At 47.9% G+C, this 22,405-nt stretch overlaps 1 protein-coding gene across 1 annotated transcript in view; it reads right to left on the reverse strand.

Annotated features, from left to right (window-relative positions):
• Positions 1-5,189: 5,189 nt before the first annotated feature.
• KCNK10 (potassium two pore domain channel subfamily K member 10) overlaps positions 5,190-22,405 on the reverse strand; it is a 156,567-nt gene continuing 139,351 nt past the window's right edge. The window contains exons 5-7 of the mRNA XM_015473318.3: positions 13,647-13,833; positions 9,330-9,472; positions 5,190-7,065 (exon numbers count right to left, since the gene is read on the reverse strand). Of these exons, the coding sequence (XP_015328804.2) occupies positions 6,448-7,065; positions 9,330-9,472; positions 13,647-13,833 (948 nt within the window). The 3' untranslated portion in view covers positions 5,190-6,447. The remainder of the gene's footprint in view (positions 7,066-9,329; positions 9,473-13,646; positions 13,834-22,405) is intronic.

A 22,405-nucleotide genomic window follows, 5' to 3' on the forward strand; every position in this document is an offset into this window, starting at 1 on the left:
CTTGAAATCTGGATACCCAAGCAGTTGTCCATTTCATATGGGCAGACATGGCACAATGCCCAAATTCAGTGTCTTACCTGGAAATGGTGACATGCTGTCCAATCCCCAGCAATGTGCAATCAGGATGAGATAAAAATAAGAAAGTGAAAGCAAATACGAAGTAACCATACTTGGTCAAGTTTCCTCCTCTTGGGTTGCTGTGGGCTCCCCCACCTGCCAGACAGTTAAGTTTGCATTGGCTATTTCCTGATGAATGCCAGCCAGGCCAGAAGCCTATCTCTGGATGACCTGTGGTCCTTAGCATACCTTCCAGCCCAGCCTCGATGAACCATGTTTGGCCCCACAAATAAAGGAAAACAGGAGAGACTTTGTATTAGATCTTCCAGAAGGTCTTTGTTGCAATTTTCTCCATCGTTGGAAAACAAAAAACAAAAAAACTTACATCACCAAAGACAGTAGCAGCACAGCTTATTGAAATGTTACAAGCAAAGTTGCTTTTGTACTTTTCCTAATAAGAACATTACAAAATTCCCTCCTCCCCCCACCCTGCTTCTTTTCTGTAAAACGCCTTTTTTTTTTTTTTTTAAGCACCATGAAATCTTAGAGAGAAATAGGTGAAACACCTCCACACATGGGTTTATCATTGTCACGGGGTCCCCTGCCTATGACACTGGGGTGGGTAAGAAGCCAGAGGCTGACATGACGGTGGCTTTTTGCATAACACTTCTAGGCACCGCTGCGTGTTTCACTTCAAGCTCGGGGCCCTGATAGCAGAGGGAACACTTCGCCGTTGTCCCGGACAGCCGTGCAGATGGGGTGGAAGTGCTCGCAAGGAGTTTTGTCACTTTTTTTTTTTTTTGGTTTTTCTGTAGTGCATACGGAACTATTTGAGATTTTTCACTTAAGAACCGAGAAGAGAAAGTTTCCAGATCTCCTAGGCACGTGTGACAAAAATCGCTTTTGGTAAAATCAGAGACACCCCTTATTTCTCCTCCTCGCCACGGCACTGACATCACGTGACGGGGACCGCCGGGTTTGCGGGGTGGGGGAGGCGGGGCGGGTGGACTGCGGTTTCCATGCACTGCGGGCGGGGGTTCGTCGCCCAACGACGGAGGACGGGACTTTATTTACAGCCCTGGAGTGAGCATGCTACTCCAGAGTTTCCATACGCAGCATTCACAGCATCCACAAAGCCCAATCAAAAAATCACCTTTGTTTCCGAGAGTTGCCATTTTTAAGGCCAGTTTACTAGCTACCTCTTACACTCCGCCGCCGAGAGCTCCCTTTGCTCCTGCAGTCCCTCTGCTCCTGCGGTTACTGCCTTTGCACACAACTGCATGGGAACCGCGAGGGACCACCCCCGTCCCTTTAAAACCTAAGGGGGATGTAGGAAGCACAGACATGAGATGCAGTACTGGCTTTAAAAAAAATTTTTTTAAGAGAGTCTCTGCAGGTTGGTTTGCTTTCAAGGTTTGGACACCATGGTACTCATTGGAATGATCTACATTCTTACCCAATACAGTGGGCGAAAACCTGCCCTACCCAAATTCCGGCCACATTCTCACTAACCCCCGAAACTAAGCGTCCAAATATAGGAGCAGCATCGACTCAGCCAAGAAGCACCATCTCAGAGGGAGGGAAGGGGTGGTTTGCTAACATCTAGCCAACTAGGACTTTCAACATGGAACCATCCCCACAGAACCCAAAGCAGCCATTGCCTCTGTATGTGTTCTGTGTGTGGGTGTAGGGATCTGAGTAAGAAATAACCTGTTTATAGTGTAAGAATTCATAACGTAATCAAATGAAACCTTTACTGCAATTGACTGCAGATAGTAATAGCTTAAAATTCTTTAGTCTAAACACCATGTAAAAAAGTGCCCATATGGGATGAGCCCCCCCCAACGCAGGTGACAGTGTGAGGTTAGGTGATAGTGGGCCTACACGGGGCACGACCCGCATTTGGACACCAGGCTCCCAAATCTATCTGGTGTCCACCCATCACCCAGGAGACAAATCCCAAGAGGCAAGAGACTAAGCTCTCATCTTGCCTAAAGGAAGCAGGGCCCATCCATCAGTATTTACAAATCCAGCTAGTGAAGTTCTTAGCGGACTTAACTCATGGACCGCTGAGCATTTGGTCAGAGCACTGCAGAACCAAAAGGGACCTTCAAGATTGACTCTCCGGGCTCCACTCCCTTGATGTGCTGATGAGGTAACAGAAATGTAGGCACAGGGTCTGAGGGGCCCAAGATCACGGGCCGGGTCAGGGAAGCAGAGACAGTCCCAATCACCGTAGCTGTAGGTCAGGAACAGCCCTACCTACACACACATAAGGGCCTTGCCCCAAAGCAATGAAGTCCTAGGGTCGCTATTGGGTTCGAACTGGGCATTGAGCTGAAGTCTCTCCAAATTGTCCCTCGGTTCTCACCAGTAAAAACTTCCAGATCCTCTGTGGAGGAAACATTCAACACCCAGTTACCAGGAGAAACAATGGACACTGCCCACCGAAGTCACTGTCCCTGTGGTCTGTCCATGTGCAAAATCAAAACGTTTTCTCCGGGTTTATGGTGGGGTGGGAAGTGCAGGCAGGGCAGGGCTGTTCTGATGTGTGTGTAGGATTTGTAGCAAGTTTGCCTTATCCATGTGAATTCCCATGTTACTGGACCCCATTTTAAAAAGGTAGCTTTCAAACAACTCCAAAACAACTGGCCTCCTCTTCCCAAATCTCAGCTTGTACACATGAAGTGGAGCCCAACCCCTGGATGCCCTCCCAGCCTCTCCTCTGGAGAGTAGGTTGCACGCGTGTGTACATGCTAAGTCGATTCAGTCACCTCTTGACTCTTTGCGATCCTAGGGACTGTAGCCCATGGAATTCTCCAGGCAAGAATCCTGGAGTGGGTGGCCATGCCCTCCTCCAGGGGATCTTCCCAACCCAGGGATGGAACCTGCATCTCTTGTGTCTCCTGCACTGGCAGGCGGACTCTTTACCACTAGTGCCGCCTGGGAAGCCCGGAGAGTAGGCTACAGCTTGTCGGACTCTGTGCCCACATGTCTAATGGATCAATCTCCACGAAGAGAGGGCTATTCTTTGATTGTATTCGTCAGGGCCTCAGTCCCATCTGTACTCGGGAAACTCCCAGGCAAGGGCTATTCTCGCTCCCTCTGTGTGACTGGACCTGCCTTGTCTGGCCGAGGGTCTGGGCTTACCAGGGGGCTCAGTGGTAAAGAATCAGCACAACTGAGTGTCTACACACACATATACCAACATCTGGTGTGTGGTAGAGTGTGGTTCCATTTGGTAGAGTGTGCAGCTTAGAGTTTTGAACTGTTTTATTCCACCTGTATTCCACCTGTATGCTGAGTTCCTGCAGGACAAGCAAGTAAAGTGCAAAAGGGTGTCTTCAAAGGGCATTTTTAACAGTACAGAAAGGGTGCCAGGAGGCACATTCCCAAAACCAAAACCAAAATAATGTACAATGATCATCTGTAAGGACAACGTGTTAGGCCATGTTCACAAAGACCTCATCCCATCGTGGCAATAAAGAGCTTTCTCCTACCTCTGTATGCCATGTCCAGGAAACTAGAAAGACACATGTGCACGCGCACACACAGACACACACTCACAAGGTGCGTGGCGTGGACACTGCCGCAAAGTCAAAAGCAGACTTTGGTCAAATAGACTGATGACTAGCTCTGCCGCCTTCTTGCTGTGTGCTCTTAGGTAAGTTACTCACTTGGCTTCCCTGAGCCTCTGTGTCATCACGTGTATAATGGGTTTGCAAACACTTCCCACAGAGCGTTGCTGGGGCGGTTCAGTGAGCCCACGCCCCTAAAGTGCCTCATCTAGTGCCTGGCCTATGGGCGTCACTGGATAAATAACAGGGAAGCCTCTTGGCCAGCTCTGCCTGTAGAGTCTAGAATTTTAACCCACTACTATAAAGAAGGTATCAAGTAACAGGGTAGAAACCCAAATGAATGAGATCCCTGGACAGTTTAATCAGGAAGCTTTCAACTTGTCAGAAGAATGAAGTCCCAGTTCCCCGTGCTGTGCTGTGCTTTACTTGGACTCTCTGCAACGCCATGGACTGTAGCCCACCAGGCTCCTCTGTCCGTGGGATTCTCTTGGCAAGAATAATAGAGTGGGTTGCCACGCCCTCCTCCAGGGGATCTTCCCAACCCAGGGATCGAATCCAGGTCTCCTGCAGTGCAAGTAGATTCTTTACTGTCTGAGCCACCAGGGAAGCCCAGTTACCTACTAATTCCTTAGCACACACTTTGTCAGGCTGGAATGACTCCCATAGTAAGAACCAAGGCCCACCCCTGCATATACATCGTTGCCCAAGCGTCTGTCTGTTACTCTGTGGACACAGGATGTCACCAGTGAGCCACAGCCCTGTGGCAGCATTAATCCAAACATACCTTGGATGGGGCAGGGGGGGCACTAATCAGACTTGATTCTTAGTTGGTTCCTTCCCAAAAGTGATGCCAGTGCTTTAATCAGAGCTTACAATGAGGTGGGGGGTGGGGGGTGCGGTGAGGCACACGGGGGCTGCGTGTGCTCTAGACAAAGGAGAGCTGTGCATTTGGGGGAAATAGCAGCAAGAGGTCTGCCTTGGCTGAAGCAGTCGAGGATGCGGTGGCTATCATTTTTCCCTGGAAGTCAGAAAAGCATTAGATGGTTTCTGGAAGTCTCTGCCAGTCCTGTGACGTTTTGACAAATCCACCCTGCGTGTTAGCTATGTGATATCCCCAAACAGTGGTACTGAGCCCAGGAGACCCATAAGCAGCAACTTCCGGGTGTTGCCAGGTCCAAACACTGAAGTGTGTGGCACAAATGGCTAGGTTTGAACCAGGATGACAGCCAGCCAACTCTGAAAAAGGCTGAGGCACACGTGGGATACTTGGCGTAGTACGTACTCTTTCCTTGCTGCTAAAAATCCACTTAGAGTCTTCCTCCTCAAACCTATGACCCGTCAGACCCCCACTTTCCTTCACCGGGTGTTCTAACCTCGTGAAAAAAAAAATCATAATTATCACCACGTGTTGGTTACTGTTCTCCTAGAAACAATCAATCACAGTAGCATTGTAACTTTAGTGGCTAGCAGGTACAAGTGAAGAAATGATCAAGGAAAAGCAGTGATACTTTCAGAATAAAGGAACACCCAAACATAAACGTGAAGTCTTTCAAATACTTCTTTTAAGTATTATTTTTTTAAAAAATGGCAGTAATGGCACTTAAGCTGCAAGCAATGAAAACAATTCAATCTTCTCGTACAAGGGTTGGTTTGAGGGATTCCTTTTCCTTTTGTTTGCAAATAGCAGGATAGGACCTGGTGTCACTCTGTCTACCCTAAGACACCCAAAGGGACGAGAAGCCCTGAGAAGGAACGATGCCATGGTCCTCCTTGGTATGTCTTAGACATGCAGGATGTCTATGTTTACAAACATTTAGGATTAGCTAGACAGGACAGTAAGCCACTGGCATCATGCAAGGCAATAGTTTTGGTATTTTTCCCCTTTTTATCAAAACCAATTGTAACAAGTTCCACTAGAAAAGTGAACATGAACATTTCAAAACCAGTTTGTTTTCACCGTTGCACCCTTTTGGTGCCTTTTCAGCGCACCGTGCACTGAGGTTTGGTTTTTGCCTGTCACCACGCAGCGGCTGAGGTTGAGTGTTCACCAATGCTTGCGAGTCCGATTGGACTACCTGTGAGAAAGACAAAATTCAGCAGGCTTCTGTCATTGGTTAAGGTGATATCCACAGTGTGATGTGACTTTTTTCTCTTGTAATGAGGAAAGCAATTGCACCTTTTGATACGTGTGCTCTCATCTGCTTCCAACAAATTCTAGGTGCTCTCGGGTCCCAGGGACGTTCATCTGGAGCTTAGAAAAGACTAGGGATGCACTGAACGCTTTTGTCTCAAAATCGGAGCTCAGAGCAACATTCCAACATGTCCGCTCCGACCCCAAGTGACAAGGACCAGTCCACCTCCCAGTCCAGGCCCCTTGTGCGTGCGTGCACACATTCCTGACAGTGGGTTCAGGAGACGACTTCCTTTAAAAGACACACCTGTTCCTTTCAGACGGCTGGTCTACGAATAGCTGCCCTTTCGCGCCCTCCGGAGCGCGGCGGCGCTGCCCGGGGCCACCGCATCCATCGCCGGCACGTGCCCTGGACCTCGGCGGCCGTGACCTCCCGCGCCCACGAAGGCGCCCTGGGTGTCCTGCGGCTGTAATCAAAAGCCGAGTCCTTGTTCTTTTGATTCCCTTTTGGCAGAGCGAGCTTTTTCGGTCGTTTATGGCACAGTGAAATATCTTCTTCGATGCTATGTAATTTCGGACTAACGAGAAGTCTTGTTTTAAGGCACGTGTCTCAGGGTGAATATATTTAAAAACAAACAAACAAAAGACAAGGCTGGGTCACGTCCAGTGCGTCCTTCCCGCTTAGTTTCTGGCTTCTAGCAGCGCGCTGCTGTCGCGCTCCGCGTCTTTGGCGTCGGCGGGGCCCACGCCGTCCCCCGCGCCGGCCGGCGGCTGGGCGCAGTCGGTGAGCACGGCGGTGCTGGAGTGGTCCGAGTTGCACCCCTTCTCCGTGTCCTCCTTCTTCTCCTCGTCCAGGGAGTAGTGGCGGAGGGTCCTGTAGATCCTGTGCACGTCCTCGGGCAGGGCCTTGCGGAGGTCCCGGTTCTTCCTCTTGGTGAGCCTGGAAGCTGAGCCCAGCTTGTTGACGATGTTATCCTCGGAGGCGCCCTGCCCGCGCTTCTGCAGCGGCTCCGACGCCTGCAGCCGCAGGTTGTTGGGCCGGTGGTCGATGCTCTCCTGGGACGAGGCCTTGCAGCGGCCCGCGTCGAGCGCGGCGAACACCGAGCGCTTCTCCGGCGAGAGCATGTCGAGGGAGTGCGCCCGCTGGTCCAGGCCCAGGCGCCGGCGCTCCATGCTGCGGATGGTGGCGGCGCGCTGCAGCTTGTCGTGGATCTCCACGCTCAGCCGCCGCCGCGTCTCCCGGAACTCGGCCGTCACGTTGGCCTTCCACTCGGCCGCGTGCGCCTTGATCTCGCCCACCTGGCGGAGAGACGGGGCGACCACAGGGCGCTGAGACATCGCCCCCCGCCCCACGCCCCGCGCCTAGGCGCCCGCCACTGCCCCCCCCATCGCCGCCACCCCCATCGCCCCCAGCGCCCGGGCACCTGCCTCCGCCCTCCATCGCACCCACCCCCCATCGCACCCACCGCTTCATCGCACGCACCCCTTCATTGCCCCCACCCCCCAGCGCCCCCACCCCCCATCGCACCCAGCCCCCCATCGCCACGACCCTCCATTGCCACTAGCCCCCCATTGCCACCACCCTCCCGTGCCCGCAGCCCTCGGGGGTCCTCGTGGGAATGAGGCCCGGAGGCGGTGGCTTTGCGTCCGCCCCACCAAGGGCAGGAAAGGCTACTTCCACCCTCGCCCTTCCCGCTCGGGACTAAGGTGCCTCCGAGAGGCGCACGTGCTGGGCAACCCTAACGCCGCCAGACACCTGGATTCGGGGGACAGAAGGGGAGGCGGACGGACCTGACTTAGCGTCTGTTGGGTTCACCCTTCCGTGGTCCGGCTTCATTCCTGCTGCATAACTCGGAGGCAGTTGTGTCTAGCTCAGAGCTTTTCCTGTTATGTGAGGTAGCCGGGCACCTAGCTCGGCCCTGGGCACAAAGCACGTATCCAGAGGGTCCTCTGCCCTTGCCCTGTCCCTCCAAGATGTCTGTCTGGGTTAGAGTGCTCCACCCGTCCCCATTAGCCTGGAAATGACCTAGTTCTAAAAAGGAAAGTCCTGTGTCACCCCATATCTAGACAATGCTGTCTATGACCTTGTGCTATCCGGCTTGCGCTGGTTTAAGACCACCCCCCCCCCCGACCCCCACGCAAGGTACCTGATAACCAAGCTTCTCTGCTCAGGGTGCAGGAAGGGGGCATCTTCTGCCAAAGCCCACAGAACATGTGCTTTCTCAGAGCAAAGTCTTGCATGAGGGTCAAGACCAACTCTCTGGGCTTTATTTCAGCAGGACTATTAGTACAAGACTCATGCTGTCCTATGCAGAGGAGTAACTCGGATTTTTGCATTGAGAAATGTCAATGTTTATGTTGTTGAGTGTTCTCTTTTGTTATGGCTGATTTTCAGCAGGTCAGTTAGCTCTCTGGGGAATCAGACTAGAGAGTGCATTGACACTGCTTCTGCAAGCCAGGAAAATTAAACCTCTGCTCCCAGGAATGGTGTGGGAGATGGTGCCATCTAAGGAGGCTCTCCCAGGACCCTCCGCTCAGAATGCCTGCACCCTGGGCAGGGAACAGTCGCCCTTAAACAGGCTGTCCCTCTGTTTCTTTAGGTTTTATCTCCTTTCCTTTCTTTACTGCTTTGCTTCTCTTTACCCTTCTTCTTTCTTATCTCTTTTCCTCTCTTTCCAAAAGAACTACATGGACACTTTTTTTTTAATCACAAAATCTACCTTTGCTCTGTAGCCATTCCTTTTCTTGCCTGTGTGTAGGCTTCCATGCACATTTATTTGAGGAAGGAAGGGCTGTTGTGTGTGTGCCCCTGGCCACAGACATATATTTGTTTCTACAGATCTGACAACCCAGAGGGGACATGAGTGAAAGGGACCTCATGAGTTCACCCTCCACGGCCAGCCACAGTTCAACAACTTCAGTCTCATATGGAATTGAGAAAAATGCACACACCTGCTGATTGGGGGCAATTGTACACCTCCCCCAACTGCGTCTACCTATGCTGACTATGTCTGGATATGTTTTTTTTCACTTCCTTTTTTAAAAATAAGTTGCCGTTTACTAGTTTTTCCAGGAGCTGTGGGCTGGTAAGTGAGTCACCAGATTTTTCTCACCTGCTAAAAAAGAATCCAGAAATAACTGCTATCCCATTTAACGTGGCATTTAAAATCATTCAAGGATTCAAAACAAGGACATCTAGGAGGCCTCCACTTAGTAGGAGATGGTCTAGCCCATAGAATGCTGCTGCTGCTGCTGCTGCTGCTAAGTCGCTTCAGTCGTGTCCGACTCTGTGCGACCCCATAGACGGCAGCCCACCAGGCTCCCCCGTCCCTGGGATTCTCCAGGCAAGAACACTGGAGTGGGTTGCCATTTCCTTCTCCAATGAATGCATGAAAGTGAAAAGTGAAAGTGAATTTGCTCAGTCGTGCCCAACTCTTAGCGACCCCATGGACTGCAGCCCACCAGGCTCCTCCATCCACGGGATTTTCCAGGCAAGAGTACTGGAGTGGGGTGCCAATGTTTCTGACCTCAGGAACATTCAGAGAATCTGGACGGAATCCTACCTCTTCTTTTGTCTTTTTGGATAAAACGCGTAGCCAATCTCCGATCATGCTGAGGACAGCGGCAAAGTAGGCAAGGCCAACGAGGATCCAAAACCACACCAGGGGCTTATACCACTCCCGGTAATTGATGCCAGCGTTTCCCCCTGCAAACAACCAAGCGTTACTTTAAGGAGGGTCTCGCAAACGGTCGTCGCAGAGCAAACGCATCCCAGTCCGTGTAGCAGAGCTGCGGTCGTATCACCATCCAACGCTCAGCTGCTCGGCCTGCTGTATACACGATGTGACAGGGTGGGAGGGCAAGGAAAAGTCGTGTCTCTTCCCCAAAGGAGCCTGGCCTGTGGCTTCACTTATTTTGAATCTTGACCAATAATCTCCATACATCATGTGCTGTGATTAGTTGCTCAATCTTGTTCGACTCTTTGCAACCCCGTGGACTGTAGCCCGCCAGGCTCCTCTGTCCATGGAGTGGGTAGCCTATCCCTTCTCCAGAGGATTTTCCCAACCCAGGAATTGAACTGGGGTCTCCTGCCTTGCAGGCCGATTCTTTACTAGCTGAGCTACCAGGGAAGCCCTTAACGCACAATATATAATAACAAAAAATATGTCAGTGACCAGCCTGATCCATCCAGTTTAAACTTGAGCTTGACAATGAATGGCTTGAATTAGAGGACAACAGAGCAGGCCCAGTTTCAAGTTTTGTGTTTTTGTTTTTGTTTTTTTCTTATTGGGGTATAGTTGACTTTGTCAAGTTTTTCTTAAACTGCCTTAAATTTAATAAAAACAAAATACCATTAAATAATCCCAAATGGTTTGGAACTCTTGACACCATTTTCTCCTTAAGCACATACGCATTTACCAAGAGAGAAGTATGTGTGTGGAAGTAAAATTAGACTTGATGGTATCCCTGAGACTTGGACCCAGCCAATAGTGATTTAAGGCTGACCAGAGGATGGTGTTTACATAATGCTGATCCATAGGGTCAATTAGACCGAGTCAATTAGAATCTCTGTGTGAGAACAAAAAGGGACCTTCAAGGCCAGCTAGTTCAATCCCTTTATTTTACAAATAGGGATTATAGTAAAAAATCCATCAAACCAAGTTGACTAGCTGCCTGACTGCATTGACTGGCTGTTCCATTGAAAAGATCAGTCGTTTATTCCAAGTAAATAGCCTATTTATTCCAGACCTTCTACAGGCCTGCCCAAGGTAACCAAGCAACAGAGATTCTAAGCCCAGCCCCTTCTCATAAAGAAGTGAAGACACTTCATGAAATACCTGTCTGTGAGATGTCATTTTCCAATGAAGCCGGCTCGTGGCCATTTCTAAGAAAATCGACATTAGCCATGGATTGGTAATTACTGTACCCTGGACTTTCCCACTGGGTTGTGGTTGTAACCTCATGTAGCACCTCTGAATCTGCACTGAGCTTTTACGGTATCAGTAATACCTCCCAAAGGTGGCTGGGCAGGTTCTGTGGCTTGTGGTACTTCTCAGTTTGCAACGGAGCCCACAAGGTCTCCACAGCTACCGCCACTTCTGAAAATGAGAATTCCAAACTCTGCTGGAGGGCTCTGTGGTAAACCCTGCTTGGTTTGGTGTAACTGCCTTGCTTTTCGCTTTCAGGCAATTCTTCCCTTCTCCCTAGCTTTCTCGAGGGTACTGGGGGACTTTCTGCAGCCTGAAGTGAGTTCTGAGGTTCATTTCATCTCCACACTAAGCGGAACTCTGCCACTCTTTCCTGGGAGCTCTCTGAAAATAAATGTTTACCAACCAGTCACCATCCTCCACAAAAGACTGTCACTAGGGTGCGCTAGCAAACAAGGCAGGAAACACCCTTCTGCCCGTTAGTTTACCAGCTGCTGGCCTGGAATTCAGGTGCTGCCAGTCAGGGTTGCAAAATGCTTGGTGGGTTGTTAGACTGTCCTAAAGTGTGTCACCTACAAAATAAACCACCACTTAATCCTGCATGGTGATTGATGTTCTGATTCTGTTTCCAAGCTGATGCCTTGTCAAATCACAGCAACCATCAGCTCTTGTTAATGTATCTTTTTAAAAGATGGACAGCCTTCCCTTTTGCTCTCAGAGCATTGCCAAAAAGGCTTTGACACACTTCCAGGGTTCCAAGGCAGCCGTGCTTCAGATTGGTCTCTGTAAGCTATGGAAACGGCAGCTTAGAAGGGCCTGGTCCAATTGCAGTCAGCGCCATGAATTATAACAGACCCAAGTCTGCAGAGACGATGGGGCAAAGGAAATATGGTTCTGTAATCAGCGGTAGGTAAGGGAATTAAAACAGTGCTCTGCAGCTCAATATTCTGTAATAACCTGAATGGGAAAAGAACAGACACATATATGTGTATGACTGAATCGCTTTGTTGTACACGGGACACTAACACAACATTGTAAATCAACTCTATTCCAATAGAAATGTTTAAAAAGAAAGGTACTCTGCAGGAGGCATATTTACATGTGCAGCGGTTACTGTTATCAGAACCCATGGGAAAGCATGTCCATTTTCTCTGACCCAGTTACAACCAAAATAGACTTTAAAACTTTCTAACAGTTCTTTGTATTTATCTATACACTTGGCCATTAGATTCATTAAAATCTTCCATCGCTAAAGATCACTAAAAAACAAAAGAACAAAGCCATGCTATGTCTGTGACTGTGGAGGTCACGGCCTTTCCAGGTAAGTAAACATCAGGCCAAGTGCCGGTGTGTGCTAAGCGCTCACGGTCCATCGTAGCTCATCAGGATAAATAATAAACTTAAATCATAAGCAGTTTTTTTAATCTCCTGTTCCCCGGGCTGTGCTATTTGTGACCCAGATTAACAGATTGAACGGAGCAACCGGTTAGAGAGCAGGGTTTGCCCAACGTGTCCTCCAGAAGACAGTCCTCCAGACAGGCCAGAGTTAGCACAGAGCAGTACAGCAGAGTGCAGACGATGCTTTGGGGAACATAAAGATGTTGGTGAAATAGCTCTAAACAGCAGCTGGGATTGGAACCTCAATGAGTTTCCCCGCAGAGAAGCTACGGACAATGCTAAGGAGTTGACCGGACAGTCGCTCTTGGTACTGTCCTCCTGCCTCTGTGCGCTGTCTGTCCAGAGCTTCAGGCTTCTCATCAAGTGGTACCAAGCGACCTCCTGCCCAAGCTGGGGAGCTGCTCAGTAGCTGAGCATTGAGGATAAGCCAAGGCGGGCGGGGCCCCAGGCCTCGGGCTCTGTGTAAGCAAGTCTCAGTCACTCTGACTTGGCAAGTTCTTAGTCCTTAAGATAGTCAAAAGGAAGAAAGCATTAAAACTGCTGTTTCTACAAAGGCAACTTCGGTCTTCACCTTCCTAGCTGGAATAGCTGCAAAACTACTCTTCCGGTTGTCTGTTTCCTTAGAATTACCATGGAGACAGCCAACCTTCAACATCCTTTCCAGAATTTACCCTTTTTCCAGATTCCAGAAGAGGGGATCCCTGGCCTCTTTAAATATATTGAGTTGCGACAGAGTTACTGGGTCAAGTGTTCACTTCTGGGAGTAGAAACTGAGCATTTGTCTGACCACCTAGAACTAATCCATCCAGAAAGAGATTGGTGGCCTCCTCCTCCTATCCCTACCTTCCCACCACCCTGGGAGAGCAATACCCATAAAACGTCAGGTTTCATTTCAGTTTTTAAGCTCCCTGTCCCTAGAAGAATTTGATGGTGATTTCTTTTTCTTCCTTAAGCATGGTTCATTGGCATTTATTTTTACAATGAAGGCTATTGTGTCTATCTAGATTCATGCAGGATCCATTATAATATTAAATTCTCTTGGGGCAGTTTTCAACTCCAGGTGGTTACCTGGGTCTTTAGTCCTGCATCCGGACATGCCTGGAGCAACTTTTCCAGGGATGGTGACTCTGCCCTCAGCATCAGGAAGCTTCATCTGCAGGTCCCTGCAGACTAAACTCGACGCTCATCTCTCCAGAGCTTCATTTTTGCCACTTGCTAATATAGCCTTTATCAGTTGATGCAAGGAGCCTTAATACAATTCAGAAGCCCGAAATCCAATGAGAAATTCATTTCAGTCATAATTCATATGATGATGAAGATAGCCTGCCTCCTGAGTGGGGGAGGCGAGAGGCTGGCTTCCTCCCAAGGCAGCAGCCGGCTGCTGTTTCCCTCACAGAGGACTGCAGGTTTGGAACAAGCCTGTGCCCAACAGTGGTGATGCTGAGCCTTTTCCATTTGTTCCTCCATCTTTTCTCGTGGTTTGGAAAAGCACTGACCACAGTAAATGTTTTCCCCACCAGGGCCCCGGTGGCTGGGATATTCCAGAGTGCTTACCTGCCACAAAATCACCAAAGCCCACCGTGGTGAGAGTGACCACCACAAAGTAAATGGACTCCAGGGCCGTCCACCCCTCAATGTATTTGAAGATGACGGCAGGGATTGTCACAAACACGACACAGCCGGCCAAGATGAACAGGATGGTTGAGATGACCCGGATCTTGGTCTGACTCACTTGCTTTTTCTAAAGAAGAGCAAAGGAGAAAGAAAGACAGGGAAGTCAGCTCCATCACCCTGGATTCGGAAGACAAGAGGTAGAAAAAAAAAAAAAATGTCAGTGGCTTTGGACATTTCTTTGTCCGTGAGCAGCTTGGGGAGCATCTGATGAAAGCTGTGGACCCTCTCCTAGAAAAACGTAAGGACCGAAGTTTTCAGCTGGTCTCGGTGGTCCTTGGGCAAGAGACTCCTTGAATGTCCTTTGCACGGTTCCCTGACTGCAGCCCAAATGCTGATTTTCTAACCCCCTCACTGGTGTAAAGGAGACTGCTTCCCAAGAAAGGCCATTTTTGCCGCCGTTTCTCACGTGGCTTCACTGACCCTCTGTAGGAGGCACAGGTTTGGGGGTTCCTTCCACAGTGGTGGTGATGGATTTGCACCCGGCTTCCCTTGAGTCAAAGGGCACATGCTGGAAAAATGGCTCCTGAGACAGACCAGAAGGTTAGGATGAAAAGAAAAACACAGCTGACCTGACCCCACCCTCGTTTGGGACAAAACTCCAACCATCTGCCTGGGTGCTTCTTCGCCTTCCTGTCCCCCAGCCAAGGCGGTACATTTATATCACATTCTTCTTTTAAAACGCGTGTGTTTAAGTCAGTGCTGTGCTCGTCATGTTTGCTGGCTGTATAACCATCAAGGGACAGGGCAGGAGTCCATGTTGAATGGCAGGCTCCGTGTCTACAACAAATAATAGAAGCTCCACCTCAAGTCAGCTTCTGAAGGATTCAGTAGGTAAGAGGTGAAGATGCACCTAGATCGGGAATGACCCTGATATTGGGGTGAAAGAATCACACGTACGGGGTACCAGAGGCAGACTGGAGGTGCTGGTGTCCCCGTGAATGACACTCAAGACAACGCTGGCATCGCCTCCAAACTGAACAGCCTGCTAAGGTCTTCTCACAGCTCCCAGTTTGCCATTGGAGACTGTCATCAGGGGACCCTGACACTATTACTTGACCAAAACTCAGCGTCTCATAAATGTCTGTTTAACACCAGAGTGCCCGGACCTGTGTACACTGCCTGGATTGAAGCCCTGCAAAAGCACACATTCAAGGAATCGATATGGAAATCTCTACCATGGCATCTATTAATATTTTCTAGTCATCGCCTTCCAGTGAATTAAAGGGCAGAGCAGGTCCAGAGTACAAAGTGCATTTGGCATTCAGACACCGCATTTTATGGATGCAAAAGGAGCTTGCATAAGATGCTGCTAATCAGGCAGAGCTGAGAGGAGAATGCAGCTGTGATTAGCTCTCAGTCCAGCGCACAGGGATGGAAACCGCTTTTCAAGTTACTCAACAGTTCACCAGTTCAGAGTCGCCAGAGCTCTCCTGTAAGGAAAGAAACCGGGCTAACCTCCATGAAGAACAGGCCACCCTGTTTCCCCTTCGAGGAAGGAAGGCTGAGAATAAAACCTCATCACTGGGCGATCCTGTCACCGTCCTGGAAATCCTAACCTTTCCTCACGGCAGGGACACCCCAGCCAGGTTTTCCAGGCCAAGAGATTCTCTTACGACCGACCACACAGCTCAGACAGGAAATGACCGTGTTCTCCAAGACAGGAAGGTTGGTTATGACCCTCTTTCTCTTCCTCCCACTCCTCTCTTCCTTCCTGACTTACGGAGATAAACCTCAGAACCACCTCTTCTTCTCTGGGAAACGCCAAGGGACACGAGAGCTGGGAAAGGGTGGTGGGAGGCTGCCGTCCTCTGCAATCGAGCCTCACAAGCACCAGTCCCACCTGCCGAGGGCCCTGAGTCCCAGGTGTGTTCAGTATGGTGGAACTGTGGGCAGGTAAATGCAAAGAAGAGCTATAGTGGAGAATATTTATCTGCACAAATCTCAATCCACAGTGAGATCAGTATAAGCGAAATGAAAGTGTTAGTCACCAAGTTGTGTCTGACTCTTTGTGACCACGTGGACTGTAGCCCCCCAGGCTCCTCTGTCCATGGGATTCTCCAGGCAAGAATCCTGCCGTGGGTTGCCATGCTCTCCTCCAGGGGATCTTCTTGACTTAGGGATCAAATGTGGGTCTCCCACATTGTAGGCAGATTCTTTAACCATCTGAGCCATCAGGAAAGCTAGTCCCTAAATATTCATAGGAAAAGCTAAAGAAATACAATCCTTCATAAAAAGGAGTCAAGTTCTCTGACTTCTAAGAGAGTACTCAGGATACAAAGTGGGAACAGGAAAAAATAAATTGATCCATGCTGTTATATAGTTCCCATCTCCTCAGAAAAGCCATCAAAAAAAAGATAATTTATTGATATTTTTGCATACACATTTTTTTCCCACAAATGAAAGTACTGTGACAAGACAAATGACCTGAGAACCACAAAGAATGTTTTACCCATTTCATGCATTTCCATATTAGATCTTGTAGAACTTGGAGGGGGCAGTTAAGACCCCTCTGAGAATCCAGGAACTTCGTTATTATTATTATTATTAGCCTACTTTTGTTTGTAAACACGGACAAAAGCCAAAGCCCAAAAGGAGATTTTTATCATAGATCATTAAGTTAATCTAATTGCTGGCAACGGAACATCATTTTCCCCCTCAATAAATCGTCCTCTTCAAATGCATAATGAAATTAAAGTGAATTAAATGTTTGCGAGACACTTGTTAAGTCAGAAATTAGGATGTGAACGCAAGTGCAATCCAAATGAGGCTGAGGCTGGCAGAGGAGAGCTGCAAGTACGTGGGAAGCTGGAGCCATTCCCAGGCTCCAGGAGGTGGGCAAAAGAGATGATGGCACTGGGCAGCATTTGTTTGGTAGCAAAGGGAGGTGTGCAACAGAGGCTAGAGCGTGGCGTCTTAATGGCATTATCTGTCAGAGAGTTTATCTGCAAGTTAGCATTTCACCAACAAACATGTCCCTGGACCACTTCCTCCAGACATCCTAGGGTGATGCTCAGCAAATCCCCGGAGGCTTAAATCATCAGGGTATTTTAGGGACTTACAAAATCAAGTGTCTTGCGTGTGTGTGTAGGCATATGAAATTGCGTGTACCCATACTTCACTATAAAAGGAAGGGGTATGGGCATAAGGTTTTGATAGTATCTGTTATTCTGGAGACCCACATTTATGCTGTCCTCTAGACACTTAAGAAGAGTTGCCCTAACTGAACATTTTCAACTGCAGCTTCCACGATGGAACCACAAACGCGTCATCCAGTGATCTGTGGGTTTCTCATCCCCACTAGCTCTGCACCCATTCACCACTATTGTGCTTAAGAAGTTGGAGTCTCGGGGCAGCCTGCCAGACACACACTGCATCCCCACTGCTAAGTGACTGAGTGACCAAGTTTCTCAACTTCTCTGGGCATCAGTTTCTTCCTCTAAAAATGGAGATAAGAGAGTCCGCCTCACAGGAGTGTTTGGAAGATGAAATAAGCGTGTGAAAGCTCAGCTCAGTGCCCGCTAAATGCTTGGTGACTGTTACCAATCATGTCTGATGGAAAAGTTCGAGTCTTTCCTTAGATGTGGGCAGTCCCACATTGAACGCTGCCCTCTGCTATGGAGGAACATTCCCTCACATCTGGTTTTAAGATAATCTCTGTCTAGCTTCAGGTAGTCACTGCTGGGTTTCCCTTCCTGGATACATTGTCTCATATGATGACCTCCTTTTTCAATAAGAAATAAGTCCTCATTTTCTCTTGGTTCTTCTGTGCTGGCCCAGGACTGAGCCCTCAGACAGTCTCAGCTCACAATCTTGGAAGCTTTTCTGTTTGTCTTTCAGTTAGTTTCCCCTCCCCAGCTTTTTTCATCATCCTTCTGAAACTGACAAGAATTGCAGATAATGTTTGGGGTGTCAGGAACCAGCTGCAGAGAGTCCCTAAAAGGCACCGCCCTTGTGTTCCTTGCCCCTCCCAACTCCCCTGCCACTTAGCGAGTCAAGCTGTGTTTCCATGGCGGGGTTCCTAGGCAAAAATCCCATTGCTTATTTACCAGTGAGCAGAGCAGTTACCATAAAGCTTTGTGAGAGCCCAGATCTGACTGAGTTAATGTGTTCTTAGGCTAACAAAACTGTTATTTGGGAAGAGATGGTTTGATACAATATTTGGGCAGAAGTGATAGAATACTTGTATGTATCTGTCCAAATCGTGTTTTCTCACTGTGTGGATTAGATGCTGTGGTCCTTCTTTCTCCATATGCAAATGACACGATGCACAACCACCTCCCGCATCCCGCTGGCTGGCGCTAAGTGTAGGAATTTCTGAGGAACTCAAACCCCACCTCCTATAGAGTTCTTTTAGTTGTCAAAATTATGTGCAATTATTCCAAAAAGCAAAATAAGCTTCATTCACAGGAGACTGGGGAGCCAGTTCTAAGAGCACTCCTTCAAGAGAGGATGTACATACTAGCAATTCTGACAGTGTTTACCTGTTTCAGACCTCAGACGGCGAAGCCACACACCCAATTCCCATTAAGTACGATGCCCTACCACGCTTGTTTATTTCCACAATCTTATTTTGGAGAACAAGTATATTTCCATTCATCTGTGGGCTATCTCTTTTTTTTATTTTTTAACCCCCTCTAACATCTACTCTTCTTTTTGCTTTTATGCGGTTTCTTACAATTCTGAGATTAGTGATCCAGATTGTTGTATCTGACTGAGAAACTTTATTTGCTGTGATTTTTAGCCAGGGATGTTGGAGATGTCATTGAATAATAAAGATACTGCAATAAAAATCCTAGGACAGGAGCTAGACGTGCAGAGCTCTAGTTTATGGTTCAGCTTTGTTTTGTTGAAATGCAAACACATCACCATGGTAATACACTTGAGCTGAAAATGACTTCTCGAAATGGAAAGATAATAGGAGCTGCCTCACAAAAGAGCCGACTTTATTTTCTGATATTATTATGTTTTCCACAAAGACTCCTTTTCTAAAAGTCCAGTTCTAGCTAATGGTTTCAACATCACAACAAATCACCATGTAGTACCAGCAATTGTATAAACTATGAGGAGAGCTTTTAAACACCATTTGCCTATAATCTCCATGGTAGAGAGACTATAAACACACATTAGTGAGAATCGCGCAGTAAAATCTCCATGGAGCCGCCTGAAAATGTCCCACGCGAAAGCAGGAGAGTATCTACACCAAAAAAAAGTGGATACAGATTACACAAATGGATAGTATCTAATCCCCCCAAAAAAGTTGTATCTAGCACCTGCCTCCGAGCCACACTGCAGCATCCAACAGGTTTTTGGTCAGTTCAGTGCTTTGCTGGTATCCCCAGGCAAAGGTTTAGAAAAGCTTTGGGTATACGCAGTTAAATTGTTTTCATCACTGGATTTATCACTGGATTTTGTCACTGTTTTTTATCACATCCAGGTGCACCTGGGATGGAGACAAAATCTAGAAATAATAAAAAGAATTCTCAGCAGCTCCACTCCAGGATCACTTTTTTCAAAAATTCTGTGGCTTTTCACATTTGAAGAAAATACTCTATTGGAACACAAGATTTTGCACTCAAAACTCAACCAAGTAATTCATTCAGCACATAATTATTAACAACCTTCTACATATCAAAGGTTGTTCTAATTGCAAGGGATATAGCAGTTAAAAAGAGAGAGAGAAAGAAGTTCCCTTCCCCATGCACACAAAGTCTAGTTGGCTGGGGCAGGCTGGGAACAGCTGAGTCTTTGGCTGAAGTCTTTATGGCGCTGTCCGTGGTACCCAGCCCTGGTCTCACCATTGAAGGAAAGTTTTTACCTAATGACATCCCAGTGATTAAAAACATCACCTTGCAGAGAAGAAATGACTATTCTTGTAGCTATTATAAGTGAAATAAAAATAATTATGGCTGATTTGCATTGTTGTACGACAAAACCAAACACAGCATTGTAAAAATTTAAATAAAAATAAATAACAACAAAAGACTTATTTAAAAGAACTATATCAGCAATCACTTCAAGCCAGATTTAATTTGAACTCACTAAGCTATAGGTCGTAGTGGTAAGAGTCAGAAAAGGCAATGGCAACCCACTGCAGTACTCTTGCCTGGAAAATCCCATGGATGGAGGAGCCTGGAAGGCTGTGGTCCATGGGGTCACTGAGGGTCGGACAGGACTGAGCAACTTCACTTTCACTTTTCGCTTTCATGCATTGGAGAAGGAAATGGCAACCCACTCCAGTGTTCTTGCCTGGAGAATCCCAGGGATAGGGGAGCCCGGTGGGCTGCCATCTGTGGGGTTGCATAGAGTTGGACACGACTGAGGTGACTTAGCAACAAGCTATAGGTCAAACTCTAGCATATTTACTCTAGCAGAGCATGTCGTCCCCTTCTCGGCAGGAGGGGAAGGGGATGACAGAGGATGAGATGGTTGGATGGCATCACCAACTCAAAGGATGTGAGTTTGAGCAAACTCAGGAAGATAGTGAAGGACAGGGAAGACTGGCCTGCTGCAGTCCATGGGGTCACAAAGAGTCAGACACAACTGAGCGACTGAACAACTCAACAACAACAATAGGAACTTTGATACCAAATCAAAAGCAAAACTCTGTACAAGTTGTGATTTGTCTTAAGTTCAAGGGAAATCAGTAAGGTTCATCTAAGGTTGGGGAAGAAAATCACGGATATGCTGCAGGTTGACTGTTGCTTGCAAATGATTCAGTGTCTATAAAACCTTACACATTGTCTAAATAATAAATCCTAGAATTAAAAAAAAAAAACTGTACCTATAATAGAAGATATATGGATCTTTGTTAGCTAAGCCTTCAGAAGCTATGTCTAGAAATCAGAACAACAAGTAAGTGACCACACCAGTGCAGATGTAACCCTGGCTGAAGAGCGGTCCTTCTCTTTAGTTGAGGTATGAAAGGCAGGCCCATGGAAAGGAGAGGACAGGGACACTTCCTGATGAGCCTCATCAACAGCATAATTCCTGGCAATCCCGACAGATGCCACACCCAGCTGCTCACCTAGCCAACTTCTGCATTTGCTTTACCCAGATATCAGCAGCAAAACAATGTTCCCACCCCAAAATGCCCTCTCCACCATCACATGCACAAGCATACAATAATAGTACTGCAGTAACAACGCTACAGACAGCTGAAAGGCGGACTCGCTCTTCTCTTGCTAACACGGGTTCACGGTCACAGTGCATTGGCCAAGCAGTCCACAGCAGTCACGACAGAAGAGCACCCGAACAGAATAAATGTTCCTTCCCATCCCTGATGCTTTTGCCCTTGTTCACGGGGCTCCACGTGCTCTAACACACGTGACCCCGCTCTAGCCCCTCACTCTGACACAGGACCTGAGAACTCAGCGTCTCCCTCTCTTCTTCCTTTTGGGAAACAGCTGCCCTCAAGGCACACCCACTTGTGATCTCCTAATTCTCAGATTGTATGAAGAAGCCCATTTTTCCTCAGACATAAACGAAATTCTCCAGTACTGAGGGGACGTAACAACACTGGGTTTCAATCTGTCATCTGGTTCGTCTTATTTCTCAGTTGGCTCATACCTTGGGTGGAAAAGAGGGGATGCCATTTACTTCTTTCAAAGGCCCCAATCATCTCAAGTCTCCCTGCTCCAGTCCCCCTGGTACGACGTGTTTGTTTGTTTTAATTTTGGTGATAGCTCAATAATGATGCCACTGTGAGGCAGAGAAAGAGGTCAGACCATGTAGTATGCAGCAAATTCTTTTCAGTGGAAGGTGGAGTCCCTACTTTAGACTGTGGCCCCTCACCAGGAAGGAACACATGTAACAAAAAAGGAAAAGAAGGAGATTACTGTGAGCCTCTTGCTAAGAATGCTTTTCTGAAAGGAGACAAGGAATTGGGAAAGACCAGTCCTGGCTGGAGCTGTCAAGAAGAGACAAGAACCTTGCCCAGGGACTGGGGTGGGGGGCAGGTTTGGTGAGAGGGTAGCTGGGATCAGTGGCCAGAAGGCAGCCACTTAGCACAGGTCAGTCCCGTGGTCCTGTGCCCCACTGTGGCTCATGAAGGAGGTCTTCAGTCTTTCTCGTCTTTTCTGGCATTTCTCAGTCATGTCACTGTTGCCTGGAACCAGCATCCAAGGGCATCTAAAGGGGATGGGAGGGAAGAAAGCCATCAAATGCCCCCACCTTGGGTGTGTGTAGCCCAGGGAGAAGGCATTTGTGGGCTTCCTGAAATAACTGTCTACATGTCCAGGAATCAAGATAAGCAACAAACAAGCATGTGTTTTCTGTGGCCTCGTTTATCTTACCTGTTGGAAGATTTGAAGAAAGCCCCCAAGATTAACCAGATTTAGGCTAACACCTTAAAAAGCACCTGAGTATTACTGCGTCAATAACTGTAAAAATTCCTGGGTTTTATCGGGCAAGTAGTGAACAACCGCCTTCTCAATAGTTACACTCTTTCTTTCCTTCTTTCTTTTTAGACACTTTAATGAAAGCTCGTAGGAATGCCCACCCATATGCATCTACAAAAATAATGAAACAAGCATTAAAAAATCATATAAAAGGAAGATGTGTGAACTAGAAAGGAGGCAATGAGAAGCAAGAAAAATTAAGAAAGTCTTTGAGAAGGATGAGCATAGCTGAGAAAATGACTT

The sequence above is a fragment of the Bos taurus genome, chromosome 10, assembly GCF_002263795.3.
Source record: "Bos taurus isolate L1 Dominette 01449 registration number 42190680 breed Hereford chromosome 10, ARS-UCD2.0, whole genome shotgun sequence".
NCBI classification, from domain to species: domain Eukaryota; kingdom Metazoa; phylum Chordata; class Mammalia; order Artiodactyla; family Bovidae; genus Bos; species Bos taurus.